This window comes from Stegastes partitus, unplaced genomic scaffold (assembly GCF_000690725.1).
Source record: "Stegastes partitus isolate 25-593 unplaced genomic scaffold, Stegastes_partitus-1.0.2 Scaffold1070, whole genome shotgun sequence".
NCBI lineage: Eukaryota > Metazoa > Chordata > Actinopteri > Pomacentridae > Stegastes > Stegastes partitus.
In genome coordinates this window covers 13436-25875 of record NW_007578801.1, presented here as the reverse complement: position 1 = coordinate 25875, position 12440 = coordinate 13436, and the positions used below count along the sequence as shown (strand labels likewise).

Genomic DNA, 12440 nt, shown 5'->3' with positions numbered 1-12440 from the left:
TTAATTCTATATCCAGAAATGTCTCCATAATCTTTTAGACAATGCATAAGTTGAGGTATTGAAGTAAGAGGATGTTTTATAAAGAGCAAGATGTCATCCGCAACATCTGCATTTTCAAATGGTTCTAGAATGGTTTATTGCAAATTTTTTGTTTTGAAATTATTTTATCATTTAGCTGCAGCAGGTGTGTATATATACAGCGCCCTCCATAAGATGTTAAGATGTGTTAAAAGCCTTAAAATAAATTCAGTTTTTATTGCAGAAGCACATTCTCACACTGAAAATTGTAGAAAAATGTAACTCTAACTACACTAAATTAAGTGTTGGCAAAAGGGGGTGGTACAAAGTAATTGTGGCTCACATGATTTGATGTGAAAGAATTATTTTTTAATGTGGGATTTTTTTCACACTGAATAAATTAAAGGTTGAATTTTCCTCTTTTTTTCATTGTGGTCCTATATTATTTAGAAAAAAACTGAATTTGCTAGAAGCTAAAGAACACATCTTAACCTTAATTATGGAGGGCGCTCTATAGTGGAGCAGTGAGCAGCTGAAGAGATTTCCTTGTGGAGACTAAAAACAGAGCTAGAAATGTACAAATGTTGGACTCATCCTGTGGTAGGAGACACCACATGACAAGACAGACGTGTGAAAGCAAACATGAGAAGGTCACCAACGTAAAAGGTGACGCCGTGTCACGACTTATTTCTGCTGCCCCGGGATGAACTGTAAATCCAAAAGCATGGCATGTACTGACAGAGCCTGATGTGCTGCCCTCCTGCACACATATTGTAAATACTGCTGTTTATTGCTCTTACTCTTATTTTTATTGTTTGAGCTTATGTCTTTTATTTCTTGTAAAAGAGATGTAAGACTCACTGGAGTCAAATTCCTCGTTCATGTGTACAAACTTGGCCAATCAAGTTGATTCTAATTCTGATTCCAACATCAGTTATGCTTTTTTTTTGTTTGTTTGTTTTCCTGTGACCACTTCCTGTCATGAAAATATCCCACATTCTTCCATAGTTTGCCCCGTAGATCATCATGTCTAAAGAGACGTCTGCAGAGCTGCTGAGCGTTTACATTAAAGAGGCGTTTAAGACTCTTCTTCTGCACAAAATGGACCAACTGTGGGCTGAACTTTTTGTACGTTGGAAAAACAGTTGTTATAAAGAAGCGCTGTGGAGAATATAAACATGGATTAGAGTAGAAATGTGCTGCTGCTGCTGCTGCACATGAAGGATGCTGGTAGAAAACAGTGAATGATGTGAGTTGCAAAGCACTCAGAACTGTTTCTAACACAACAGCTGCACATCAGAGCTTTGCGACGTTAATTGTCGTAACTATGCTGAAGACTTGGTTTCGGGCTCACACTGTTGCATAATGAAGGAAACGAGGAAATCACTTCAGTTTGTGAGCAAATCCTGGTGAAGTGAATAAATAAAACGTGATGGATACCAATAGACTAATCCATTTTCTAATTTGTCTTCTATCAGCTGCAGTGCCGGCAGTGTAAAACTGACACCATGCAGCAGAAGCATTACTTCTGCATTTTCTGCATCACTGACTGAATACATGTAGGTTCCCATGGCAACACAACACATGCAGCTGGCTGCTGTAATCGCGCGGCTTTGTTCGTTAAAATTGCTAACAAACAGCTTAAGCAGCTAAGCACATTCCCTCAGCTGAAATCGGCTCAAAAAGAGTTGAAGCTCTGAACAGAACCTGGTCCGGACCGGGTTGGCTCCACAGCATCAGTTACCATGGTGATCTAAAGAGAGACTTTGGGCTCAACGTACTTGTTAACCAACTAATCACGATTCGTAGCGCAGCTCACAAACAACATCAGTTGTTACTCACTGCTGAATTTTTACTCCATGAAGTTTCATGGAGAACATCCCCCGTTTTGATTCCAGTATCCAGCTCTCCTCTTTACTTCCATAACAAACATTTTTTAAACCCCAGAGACAAACGTGTTTACACAAACGAGTGCTCACAAATAAGACGGAGGACTGCTGTGTGTGGATGGGAACAAAAACCCGGAAAAATGTCCTCAAATAACACGCTGCAGGTTGTGATGCTTCATGAGAGCGAATAATGTCACAAACCTCTGAACTTCTGTTTTGGTTTTCGTACCACACAACTAAAAATGTTTTTTTTGTCCTAATTGCCATCAGACCTCAACTGACCAGCTCACAGCTCAGTGTCTTAAAATAAGCGAGTGAAAAGTTGTTCCTTGACTCTGGACAGCTTTACGGTGGTCAGAATAATTGCTAACAAAACTCGTTTATCTTTGTTGCATTTTAATTTGTTAGAATAAAGGTGGTGGAATACAGATAACACTGTGGTGCATTGGTTTTAAATGTCACATCAGCTCTTTTAATTTCCCGTCATTGGTGTAAAAGTCAATATTCAGTGTGTTGGGTTTCTTATAAATCAGTCAGTTGGCTTTAGTACAGTATTGAACTTTACCCTTCATAAGGAACTCCTTGAAATACTTGGAAAATGAACATTTCAACCCAACGGTGTTACTGAAGGATATTTCAAGATATTTTTACTTTTGTGACTTAAAAAAAATAAAATAAAATGTTGCAAATCAAGATTAATAAAGCTACCATATATGGTAACTTGCTGGTCTATGGTTTAAAAAAAAAAAAAAAAAGGAATTCATAATAAATAACAGAAAAAGTAACAAATTTCAAAAAACACGTATTTAAAAAAAAAACAAAACATTTCAGTTTGAGGTAATACTTACACAACCAGTAAAGTATTTATAAAGTGCTTGGCAACTTCATTTAGTACTATTTTTCTTGGGGTAGTGGTATTAATGGCACTAATCTCAAAAAATAAATCAAAGTGGAGTTCAATGCAAACCGTCAGAACTGATGAAGCCTCTTGGATGAACGGTGAAACGTCTTTAAGAAACTCAGTTGCTACGATTAATCCATGAGAACTTCAATGCAAACCAGTAACAAAGCGTTTAGAAAGTGCCTGGAACATTTGTTTAGTGACGTTTTTCTTGGGGTAGTGATACTGGCACTAATATAGAAACTAAATCAAAGTGGTTCTTCAACCTAAAGGAGAGGCCCAGGGTGGACATATTGAACGTCCAAAGAAGTTACCAAATATGCTCACTTGCCCATAAAGAGTCAACAAACAACACTCTCAGATTTCCTGATGTGTCGTCTTTCTGTGGTTTTTTTTCCAGAGGAGGTGTTGCGCAGCGAGGCGGCCCACTGGTGGTCGCCCGACGGCTCCAGACTGGCCTACCTCACCATCAACGACTCCCTGGTCCCCACCATGCTCCTGCCCCGCTTCACTGGCTCCCTCTACCCCCGAGGGAAGGAGTATCCTTACCCAAAGGTGGGCGCTTCATTTCCAGAATTGAACTCCTGATTAAAGGGGGGCGCTGACACAGTACAGAAGCACACTGATGTTTGGTGGGACTATTTTCCGCGCGCTGTTTTCTTGTGATAAAAACCTTCAGCGTACTTGATACTGTACATGAACCTGACTTTGCTATAACCTGAAAGAGGACATACCTCCTTTTATTGCGGCTTCATTGTATCAAACCAGAGCTATGAATAATACAACTGCAGGCTCTCTGCTTAAGCTTATCCATGAAGGTTAGTGAATCCTTTTCTTGTTTAATTCATGTTAACGCTGACTTGCTCCCTTTGAAGAGGGATGCCTGTAAAGATCTGTGGCACTGGGAGGGAAAGGAGTGTGATACGCTTTTGTAGGGCAAGTTAACACACCTCAGCCTCCCCATCCCTTGATGTGGATGTTTAGCAAATCAAACGCCTCGTAGATGCGAGATGGGTTATGGAAAACCGGTGGAATGAGGGTCACGAGGTGAAAGCCAACCTCATTTGTTGGTTCAGACCTGACAGTAGATGGAGGGTTCCTCGGAAGAATTCTAATTAATGAAGCGCTGTGTTTAATCTTAGCCTTGCTCGTACAGTGTATAAATATTACATTTACACACAGACACACACATACAAATTCTGTTCCTTACATCCCTGAGTGAGGTCGGGGTTGTAATAGTGTGGGACTAAATGAAACGGAGATTTAATTGCCTTCTCATTCCTTTCGGTTATGAGAACACTGACGCTGCACAGCAGTCTGACAGTTGCACCACTGCTTCAGTCCTGCGGGGATAAATTTGTGCTGTGAATCAATACATAGCTAAAAGCACACCCTACATGCTGCTTTTAATAAGAATCACGTGTTTGCTTTTAAGAAATTGTCTAGTTATGGTCGACCTTATCAACAAAATGTTGACAAACTGCTGCGTGACACTGACTGGCTTTTATTATGGCCGACACCAAACCAGAAGTTTACACACACTGGATAAAAAGACACACAACCTTTATTTTTTCTCACTGTCTGACATTAAATGTGTTTAAATGTTCTCTGTTTTAGATCAGTTAGGATTAACAGCATTATTTATATTTGCTAAATGCCAGAATAATGAGAGAGAGGTTTGTTTTACGACTTTCTTCAAAGTCAGAAGTTGACATACATTTCCTTTGGTAGCATTGCCTTTAAACTGTATGACTTGGCTAAAACATTTTGGGTTTCCTTCCACAAGCTTCTCACAATAGTTTGATGAATTCTGGCCCATTCCTCCTGACAGAACTGGTGGAACTGCTTGCACACACCTTTTCAGCTCTGCGCACACATTTTCTCCAGGATTGACATCAGGGTTTGTGACGGCCACTCCAAAACACTGACTTTGTTGTCCTGAAGCCTCTTTGTAGCTAATCTGGCGGTATGTTTAGGTTCATTGTCCATTTGAAGACCCATTAGCGCCCAAGCTTTAACTTCCTGGCTGATGTCTTGAGATGTTTCCTCAACATTTCCACATAATCTTCTTTCCTCATGTCATCATTTACTTTGTGAAGTGCACCAGTCCCTCCTGCAACAAAACACCCCCACAACATGATGCTGCCACCCCCGTACTTCACAGTTGGGATGGTGTTCTCAGGCTTGCAAGCTTCAACCTTTTACTTCCAAATGTAACAATGGTCATTAAGGCCAAACAGTTCAGTTTTAGTTTCATCAGATCACAATCCAAGTATAATAATAGTCATTATGGCCAAACAGTTCAATTTTAGTTTCCCAAGTCATACAGTTTAAAGGCAATGCTACCAAATACGAAAGAAATGTAAGTAAGCTTCTGACTTTGAAGAAAGTAATTTAAAAACTCTTTCTCTCATTATTCTGGCATTTAGCAAATAGCAATAATGTTGGTAATCCTAACTGATCTAAAACAGGAAAAGTTTAGTCTGATTTAACGTCAGATAGTGAGGGAAATAAAGCTTTTATACACTGTATGTACACTTCTGGTTTCAACTGTATGTTAATAACCAGGCTGAAGCCATGACCCAAGGATGCAGAAAGCACCATTTAGTTGAAGGTCTCCCATGTTTTTGGAATCACTCAGAATCACAGGTTAGACTTCGGATTGTGTTCGTGGCCGTTAGTGAGCGAAACATGGACTGGCCATCAGGAAGCTGGATTCTCCCTGTGGGCTGCTCTTGTTAGGGTTGGTATTTTTTTCCCAGTTTTAACAGCCTGTATGGATAAACATATTCAATGGGTCACGTTAGCTGCAGCGTCACAGTTGGAGAAACCAGCCATAGCAGGTAGCAGCAGCCATCACGACTGAAAGTATCCTCACTCGTTAAATGATTTAAAGATAAAAAACCTGCACTGCAGAGAAGGCACCAAACAAAGAAAGAAAGAAGGCTTCCTGGCTGACGCCTCAGAGTGTGTTGAGATATAACGGATTTATTTAAGCAGTCTGAAGGTGATGTGGTGAAGAGGCAGAATCATCAGAGAGGAGTGAGTGTGGAGCAGCAGCCTAATGAGCTGTTCAATTCAGACCAGACTGGTTTTGTTTAAATATTGCCAGTTCACAACATAACACGTCACACATCTCTGGGTAATACACATAGTAAGGTGAAGAGAACATGTTATGCAACCCAACAAATCCTAGTGATCCCCACTGAGCAGCTGTAAGGTGACTGTCCTATAAGGTAGAATAACAATAATATATCCAACATATTTGATACGCAGCCAAGGAATAAAAGCTCATCCATAATAAACAAATGTACATGGATCTAAACAAGACAGGTGAAGGATGAAGGAGCAGCATAGATCCAGTTAGAGGTGAACTACCGGATGATGCTGTGAAGTAGGGATGCACTGTGATCACATCGGTATCGGTCGATATTAGTGTTTTTTCTGATATATCGGTATCGGTCCGATGAACAAATTCAGCCGATGTGAAAAACCGATGATTTTCTGACATCAGCGCCTTCGTCTCTACATTTGATGTTGCTTCTATTTCACAGATGTTTTTACTTAAATGGTCCTGGACTTAAATATCTTAAAACATGTGTTACTTTTGTTACGTCATATAGAAGACTATGTGGTCTAATTTGGGCTGCTTTTAAATAGTTTGTCACGTTCTCACACTGCTTACTCATTTTTCGGTGTGAACAAAAATGTAATATCGACATCGGTAATATCGGTTATCGACGATATCAGAAATCTTAATATCAGATATCGGTATCGGCCAGAAATTTGAATATCGTGCATCACAACTGAAGTGAAGTAAACTAGAGCACAATACATCCTGAAGATGATCAGGTTGGACTTCTTTAAAGTTGTTTATTGTTGCATAACAAGAAACAGAGTGATGAGCGAGAGGTGCCAGCCGTCATTACAATAATTCTACTTTCCTTTCACTCATCAGGAGGAAAACCTCAGAATATTAGTTTTCTCTTTTGACATTTTAGTCTAACACAAACAAATCCAAATGAACAGATTGTGGGTTTTCTTTTAAATTGAGGATTCATTGATCGACAAACACGCTGTGTCACTTTGAATGTGGTGTATCAAAGTGGGGCCCTTGAACAGCAGATTCCTGGACTGCTTCTTGTTGCCAACCTGCCCCTGATGAAGCATGAGTGAAACACAAGCTGCTCCACAGCCGGTGTAGACAGCTGGATGGTTGCAGCGTGCATCAGTTCCTTCAGACGTGCACGAGGTGGATGTCACAAAACTGCTTCTGAACGACGTTCTGTGCAGACATGTCATGAGAGTCGCTCTGAGCCAAAAGTTAACAGGCTTACAATGGGAATGGCAGCGTGCCAGTTTGTAGAATGTACAATACTTACCACTTTATGCATGTTAGCATGCAACATTTGTTATTTAGCAAATTAACAAAGAGCTTATTTTGCCAAAAACAAATTTTCTAAATCCATCCTGAGTGGAACAACGCTGTCCTAATTTCACTGCAATCTGTCTAATAGCTGATGACCAGTGACGGACCAGCGCTGTCAGCACTGGAGCAAAACCACTGGACCGGCTGGAACAATAAAAAAACAACAAAAATTTAAATTAGAAATAGAATTACAAAAAAATTAAGTCAGATGTGTCTGTGGTTTATTAAAACACAGCTTAACTTTTCACACCTGCCAACATGTGTCTGAAAACACAACGTTGTCTGCTCCGTCAGTTGGCCTGAACCACATTATATTACCAGTAAATGTTTCTAACTGGCCAGAAATGCATTCTGAGGTCTTTTGTTTCTCCACCAGGATTCTCACTAGAAATTTTTGACAGCGTAGTGGGGTAGGATGTTCATGTGATCTCAGGATACGTTATAACACTGTCATTACCTGCCAAATATGGAAGTCGGAAACACGCGGTTGTATTCGGGGTTATGCTAATGACAGAATCTCTGTTGCCGATTGTGACTGACTACATTCGACCTCCGTTCTGTCCTGAACGAATTCATATCACGATGTGCACGTGGTCGTTTCTGTCAAAACAAAGCATACGCTGTTCGTTAGCAGCGAAGACGATGGTAGAGAAACAAGTTTCTGAGGAAAATTTGCACATTTTACTGGGAAGTATGTCAAATTTTCCAATCACACAGCTTGAAAGACGACGTAATGGACCAAGACACAACATGTTTTTTCAGGTAACACCGTAATGGAAATATGCTACATTTTTCATTCATTTAACAACTTTCTAATCATATTAATCAGTGAAACCTTGAGTAGCGAGTGCAAAGCTTCTTGATTTCTACAGATGTTATTTAGGTTAGAGCATGGAACGTTTTTCTAATGAAGTTATTGGGAAACAGCCTTCTCATCTGAAATGGATTCTGCTTTCATGATAACAGTGCGGATCCAGATGTTTGTTTGCAGTGCAGCTTGGAAATAAATTCAGTTGCATGATATTCTGTCATACATTTGCCAAGTTGCAGAACATTGCTGGAACAGAAAACACAATGGTTATCAATCGACACACGAACTAAAGTACTCTAATCCTCCTATTCTGCTTGAAAATTGTTTGCAATCTTAGTCTCAGTGGACCATATTTGACCAAGATTTGAATCTCAAATTCTAATTCAGTGAAATGTGTTATCTGCTGATTTGTTATTTATCTGTAACCATAATTTATATATACTTTGATATTTTATGCACCAGAAACTACATGTAATGCACAATGTACAGATCATTTACATATATATAAATGAGCAAAAATTGTATAATTTGTTGTGTTATGGATCAAAATTGGCCACATATATGAATAGCTGGGAAATAAACACAATAAAACTCATGAATAAGTGATATCTGTGGCAGAGAGAGTGAAGGATTCGGTTGAATTCAAGTCAGTTGGAATCCTCGGCTTGAAACGTAATTTTGATATTATTACAAAATACTATTATGCTCACTATTGCAGGATTTGATTGCTGTTTTTGTTTTGTTGTCATTTTCTGCGATTCATGCTGTTTTGGCAACATCTACATGTATTTGCTTTCATAAACGGTCCATAATTACTACCGGGACAAAACAAAACAAGAAGGAAAATGGTTAAAATGTGTTATTTAGTGAACCATCATTAAGGATTTAATGAAGCCTTGTTTTGATCATCAAAAATGAAGTAATGTTTTACACATCTCAGCTCAAAAAACGGGTCAAAACTTGCTCCGAAGACAATAGCGGGGTTCGTGGCTCTGCCTTAGTACAGCAGAAAAAGAATAATTACTCACTGATTCCTCATTTAACACCAGTACTAGCAGGTTTCAAATGAGCTTGATCCATCAGACGACTGACCCGCCATGGCACACAGGGGGCGAATGGCATCAGCACAGAGCAGTTATTCCAAGTTTTTTTTTTTTGCCTCCACCAGAGCAAAGACGCAGCGAAGGATTGAAGAAGACATGAATAATAACAAATAAAAATAAGCGAGCAAAAGTGCAGAGTAGATACTGTCATCTTTGTGAGAGGTTGCTTTGTATTCGTGAGATTCCCCTTGTCATGTAGACTAATGAGCCCTATTTTTGAGAGAGGCTTAGCGAAGAAAAAAAAAAAAAAAAAAATAGACTAATGAGCCCTATTTTTGAGAGAGGCTTAGCGAAGAAAAAAAAAAAAAAAACAACCGACGTGCCCCGGGGGCTGCGCGGTATACAGCAGCACAGTTTGTTGTCTACCTTTCTCATTATGTTCTCTGTTAAAATCCTACCAGCTTTGTTCAGAATGAAAGCAAATAAAAATAGAAAAAAAAAACGAGTGCAGCGTGTCGAACAATGCCTACTGATATCCCTACAGTGCACGCGGCGCCTCGTGGATATTACATCGGATTCCATTTAGCCCGTGAATGTAATTGCACATTTATGCTGTTTTCCCTTCAGATGGGCCAAATCAATCCCACCGTCAGACTCCACGTGGTCACTCTGGATGGCAGCTCGCTCACCACCGAGCTGAGGCCTCCTGACAGTTTTGAAAAGAGGTATGACGAGAAGAAACAATTTACGATGATGACTGGGTTATTTACATACTGATCTATGTCTCCGTCTGCCCCCAGCGAGTTCTACGTCACCATGGTGAAGTGGGCGACCCGGGAGAGGCTGAGCGTGCGCTGGGTGAACCGAGCTCAGAACATGTCGGTTCTGTCGCTGTGTGACGCCACGACAGGCGACTGCACAAAGGTAGGGACGTTCTCATTCTTCAATCCTGAGAATTTTCTAGCGGAAGGAGGTGTTGTGACCTGATCTGATCTGTGCTCTGCAGAAACATGTGATGACGTCAGAGAAGTGGCTCGATCGGCAGGTGAGTGCTTCATCGTCCATCGATTGCCCGGTTTCTCTTCAAGAATCGGCTTAATGATGTTACACCTCAGCTCTGCTAAAGGGGAAAGGGAAGGATGTAAAACCAAGTGTTCTCGGTTAGGTTAAGCAATTTACTGCTTAGTGGCATAAAAAAAAAATAAGGCGATAAAACAGGCTGGTTGCTAAATCTAAGAAAGAAATAAAACTAAACGAGGGCTAACAGAGTTTCTAAGTCGCTAAGACAAGCAAAAGAAAACACTTCGACCAAGCTTACAAGGCAGCAACAGCCCTGACTAACAAAAGTGATTAACCCCGCAAAGCCTGAACCGTGAAATAATTGTCAGAAAATTAGATTTTTTGGGAAAATGGAGTGATACATCTGACATTTTTGGCGCATGTGTTATAATCTATGGTTGATTATGTGTGCACTAAGTGTGTCTGACAGTATACATCAGGTTTTTCAGGCCAAATAAAGGTCTCAAAAACTCATGTGTCAAACCTGGTGCAGGCACAAGGAATAAGCTAAACGAATGAGCGCCTACGTATTAGCTCAGAGCTACGAGCGGCTGCAGAAAACACAAGACAACACCTGGAGTTAAATAAAACACAAGACACGAGTGGGACAGAGGGAAGCTGCTCATTTAAATCACGGCTGCCAGGCCTGAGAGTTTGGCTGCAGATTTACAGCAGGGTGTGGGAGCTGCTGCAGTTTGATTGGTGGAGGGAAATGTGTGGTGGTCCAATCAGCAGAGACGACAGGCAGGTGGGGTTTGAATGCTGCTCGGCTTTAGTCAAAAGTCCACACAAAGGAGCCACCACAGAAAAAAGAAAAAAAGACAAAGGCCACCAGAGGCCGTGACTTCATAGCCAAGTGATGAAGGCGCACATGCTCAGTGAGGCTTCAGCTCAGCTCCCAGCTGACTGGACTCTTCCTGCATGTCATTCCACTCATCTTTTTCTTCACATTTCTCTCTGCTGCCTGTGTCAAAGCAAAGAATGCCCAACAAATAATAAAAAATAACAGTGATGCTGTTCGTTTTCAATTAAAGTTCTTATGGAGCCCAGAGAGGGTCACAGTGAGAAGTTTTAGATTCATGCTATCTCACGTAATGCTGTACATTCTTCTTCTGAGTTGGACCATTCCAGATCACTGCAAAAATAAAAATTAAAAATTAAAAAATAGCATATTTGAGCTGTAGTGTATCCTAGGAAAAGCCTTTTCAAAGGAATCTCATTCAGCTGTCTGGTTGGTGATGGAGTCTACTTCTGTCAAATTATGTCTTTCTAAACTGGTTTTGTAATCGTTGGAAATGTGAAAATTGGGTTTACTTCTTCGTTGTGCACCCACATTTATTTACATTTATCTGCTGCAACATTACATCACATTACAATTACAGAAGAAGGAAAAGAGAAGAACTTAAGTGCAACAATACAATCCTGTTTAATAGTTTACATCTGAGTAAAGAAAACAGGGAGTCGACTTTACCGAAAACTTAAATTTAGCATCGGGAGCTGTTAACTTGAGAGAATCAAATGATTTAAGTACATCGAACCTAAACCAGAGGCACTAGTGTGAACTTAATTTTTTTTGCTTGTTACTAATTGAATTGATTCATTAAAGTTCAACAATTCTCTTTTTCAGTTTACAACACTGCAAGGATGCAGAGCTGATGTAACATTGATGTTCTTATTGCTCATTACTCATGTAAGAGGCTGATCTCTGACAGCATGCAGCTGCTGGTTTGGGTTAAAAGGCTCAGCGTGGCTGTGATGGTGGATGTATGATGACTGCTCAGCTATAATCGTAACAATTACAACAGAAACAGTGACAGCTATCATCCCAAGGCTGTATTCATGTTGTGTCTCAGTGAGAGGGCTGCTTCTCGAGGTTTCTTACCTAATGCGGTGATGTTGACCCGTATCTGAGCAGCTATGCTACTGTGTCATAGTTCAGCCCACAGAAAGAATCAGTGCATCTTCAGCTGTGACTGGAGCTGATACTACAGTCACACCTGTGGCATCTATGAGTGGTTACAGCACTGACTACATGCAGTGGTAATGTGTGTTTGCAGTGACAGTGTTGCTGGTTGAGAGTTCAAGTTCAAATAGTAAAAGCTGGATTTAACCGTAACTGAAGCAGCAGTGTGAGCAGTAGCCACATCCAGCAGCAGCTTCACTGTCACAGCAGGCAGAGCTGCGGCTGCTCAGCTGGATGCAGTCAGAGATCAACCTTTGAAAATGCAACATGAGCAGTAAATGCATCTCCTTCATCTCTCCACTCTGCAGAGAGTTTCTCTAAACTGCC

At 40.5% G+C, this 12440-nt stretch overlaps 1 protein-coding gene across 1 annotated transcript in view; it reads left to right on the top strand.

Moving 5' to 3' along the window:
- The window catches only part of LOC103367610 (inactive dipeptidyl peptidase 10-like), a gene marked incomplete at its 3' end in the record, with an annotated part of 154111 nt that overhangs the window by 129892 nt on the left and 11779 nt on the right, over window positions 1–12440 (top strand). Inside the window, 4 exon segments of the mRNA XM_008295692.1 lie at window positions 3209–3363; window positions 9719–9816; window positions 9892–10015; window positions 10098–10136. Coding sequence (XP_008293914.1) covers window positions 3209–3363; window positions 9719–9816; window positions 9892–10015; window positions 10098–10136 — 416 coding nt within the window.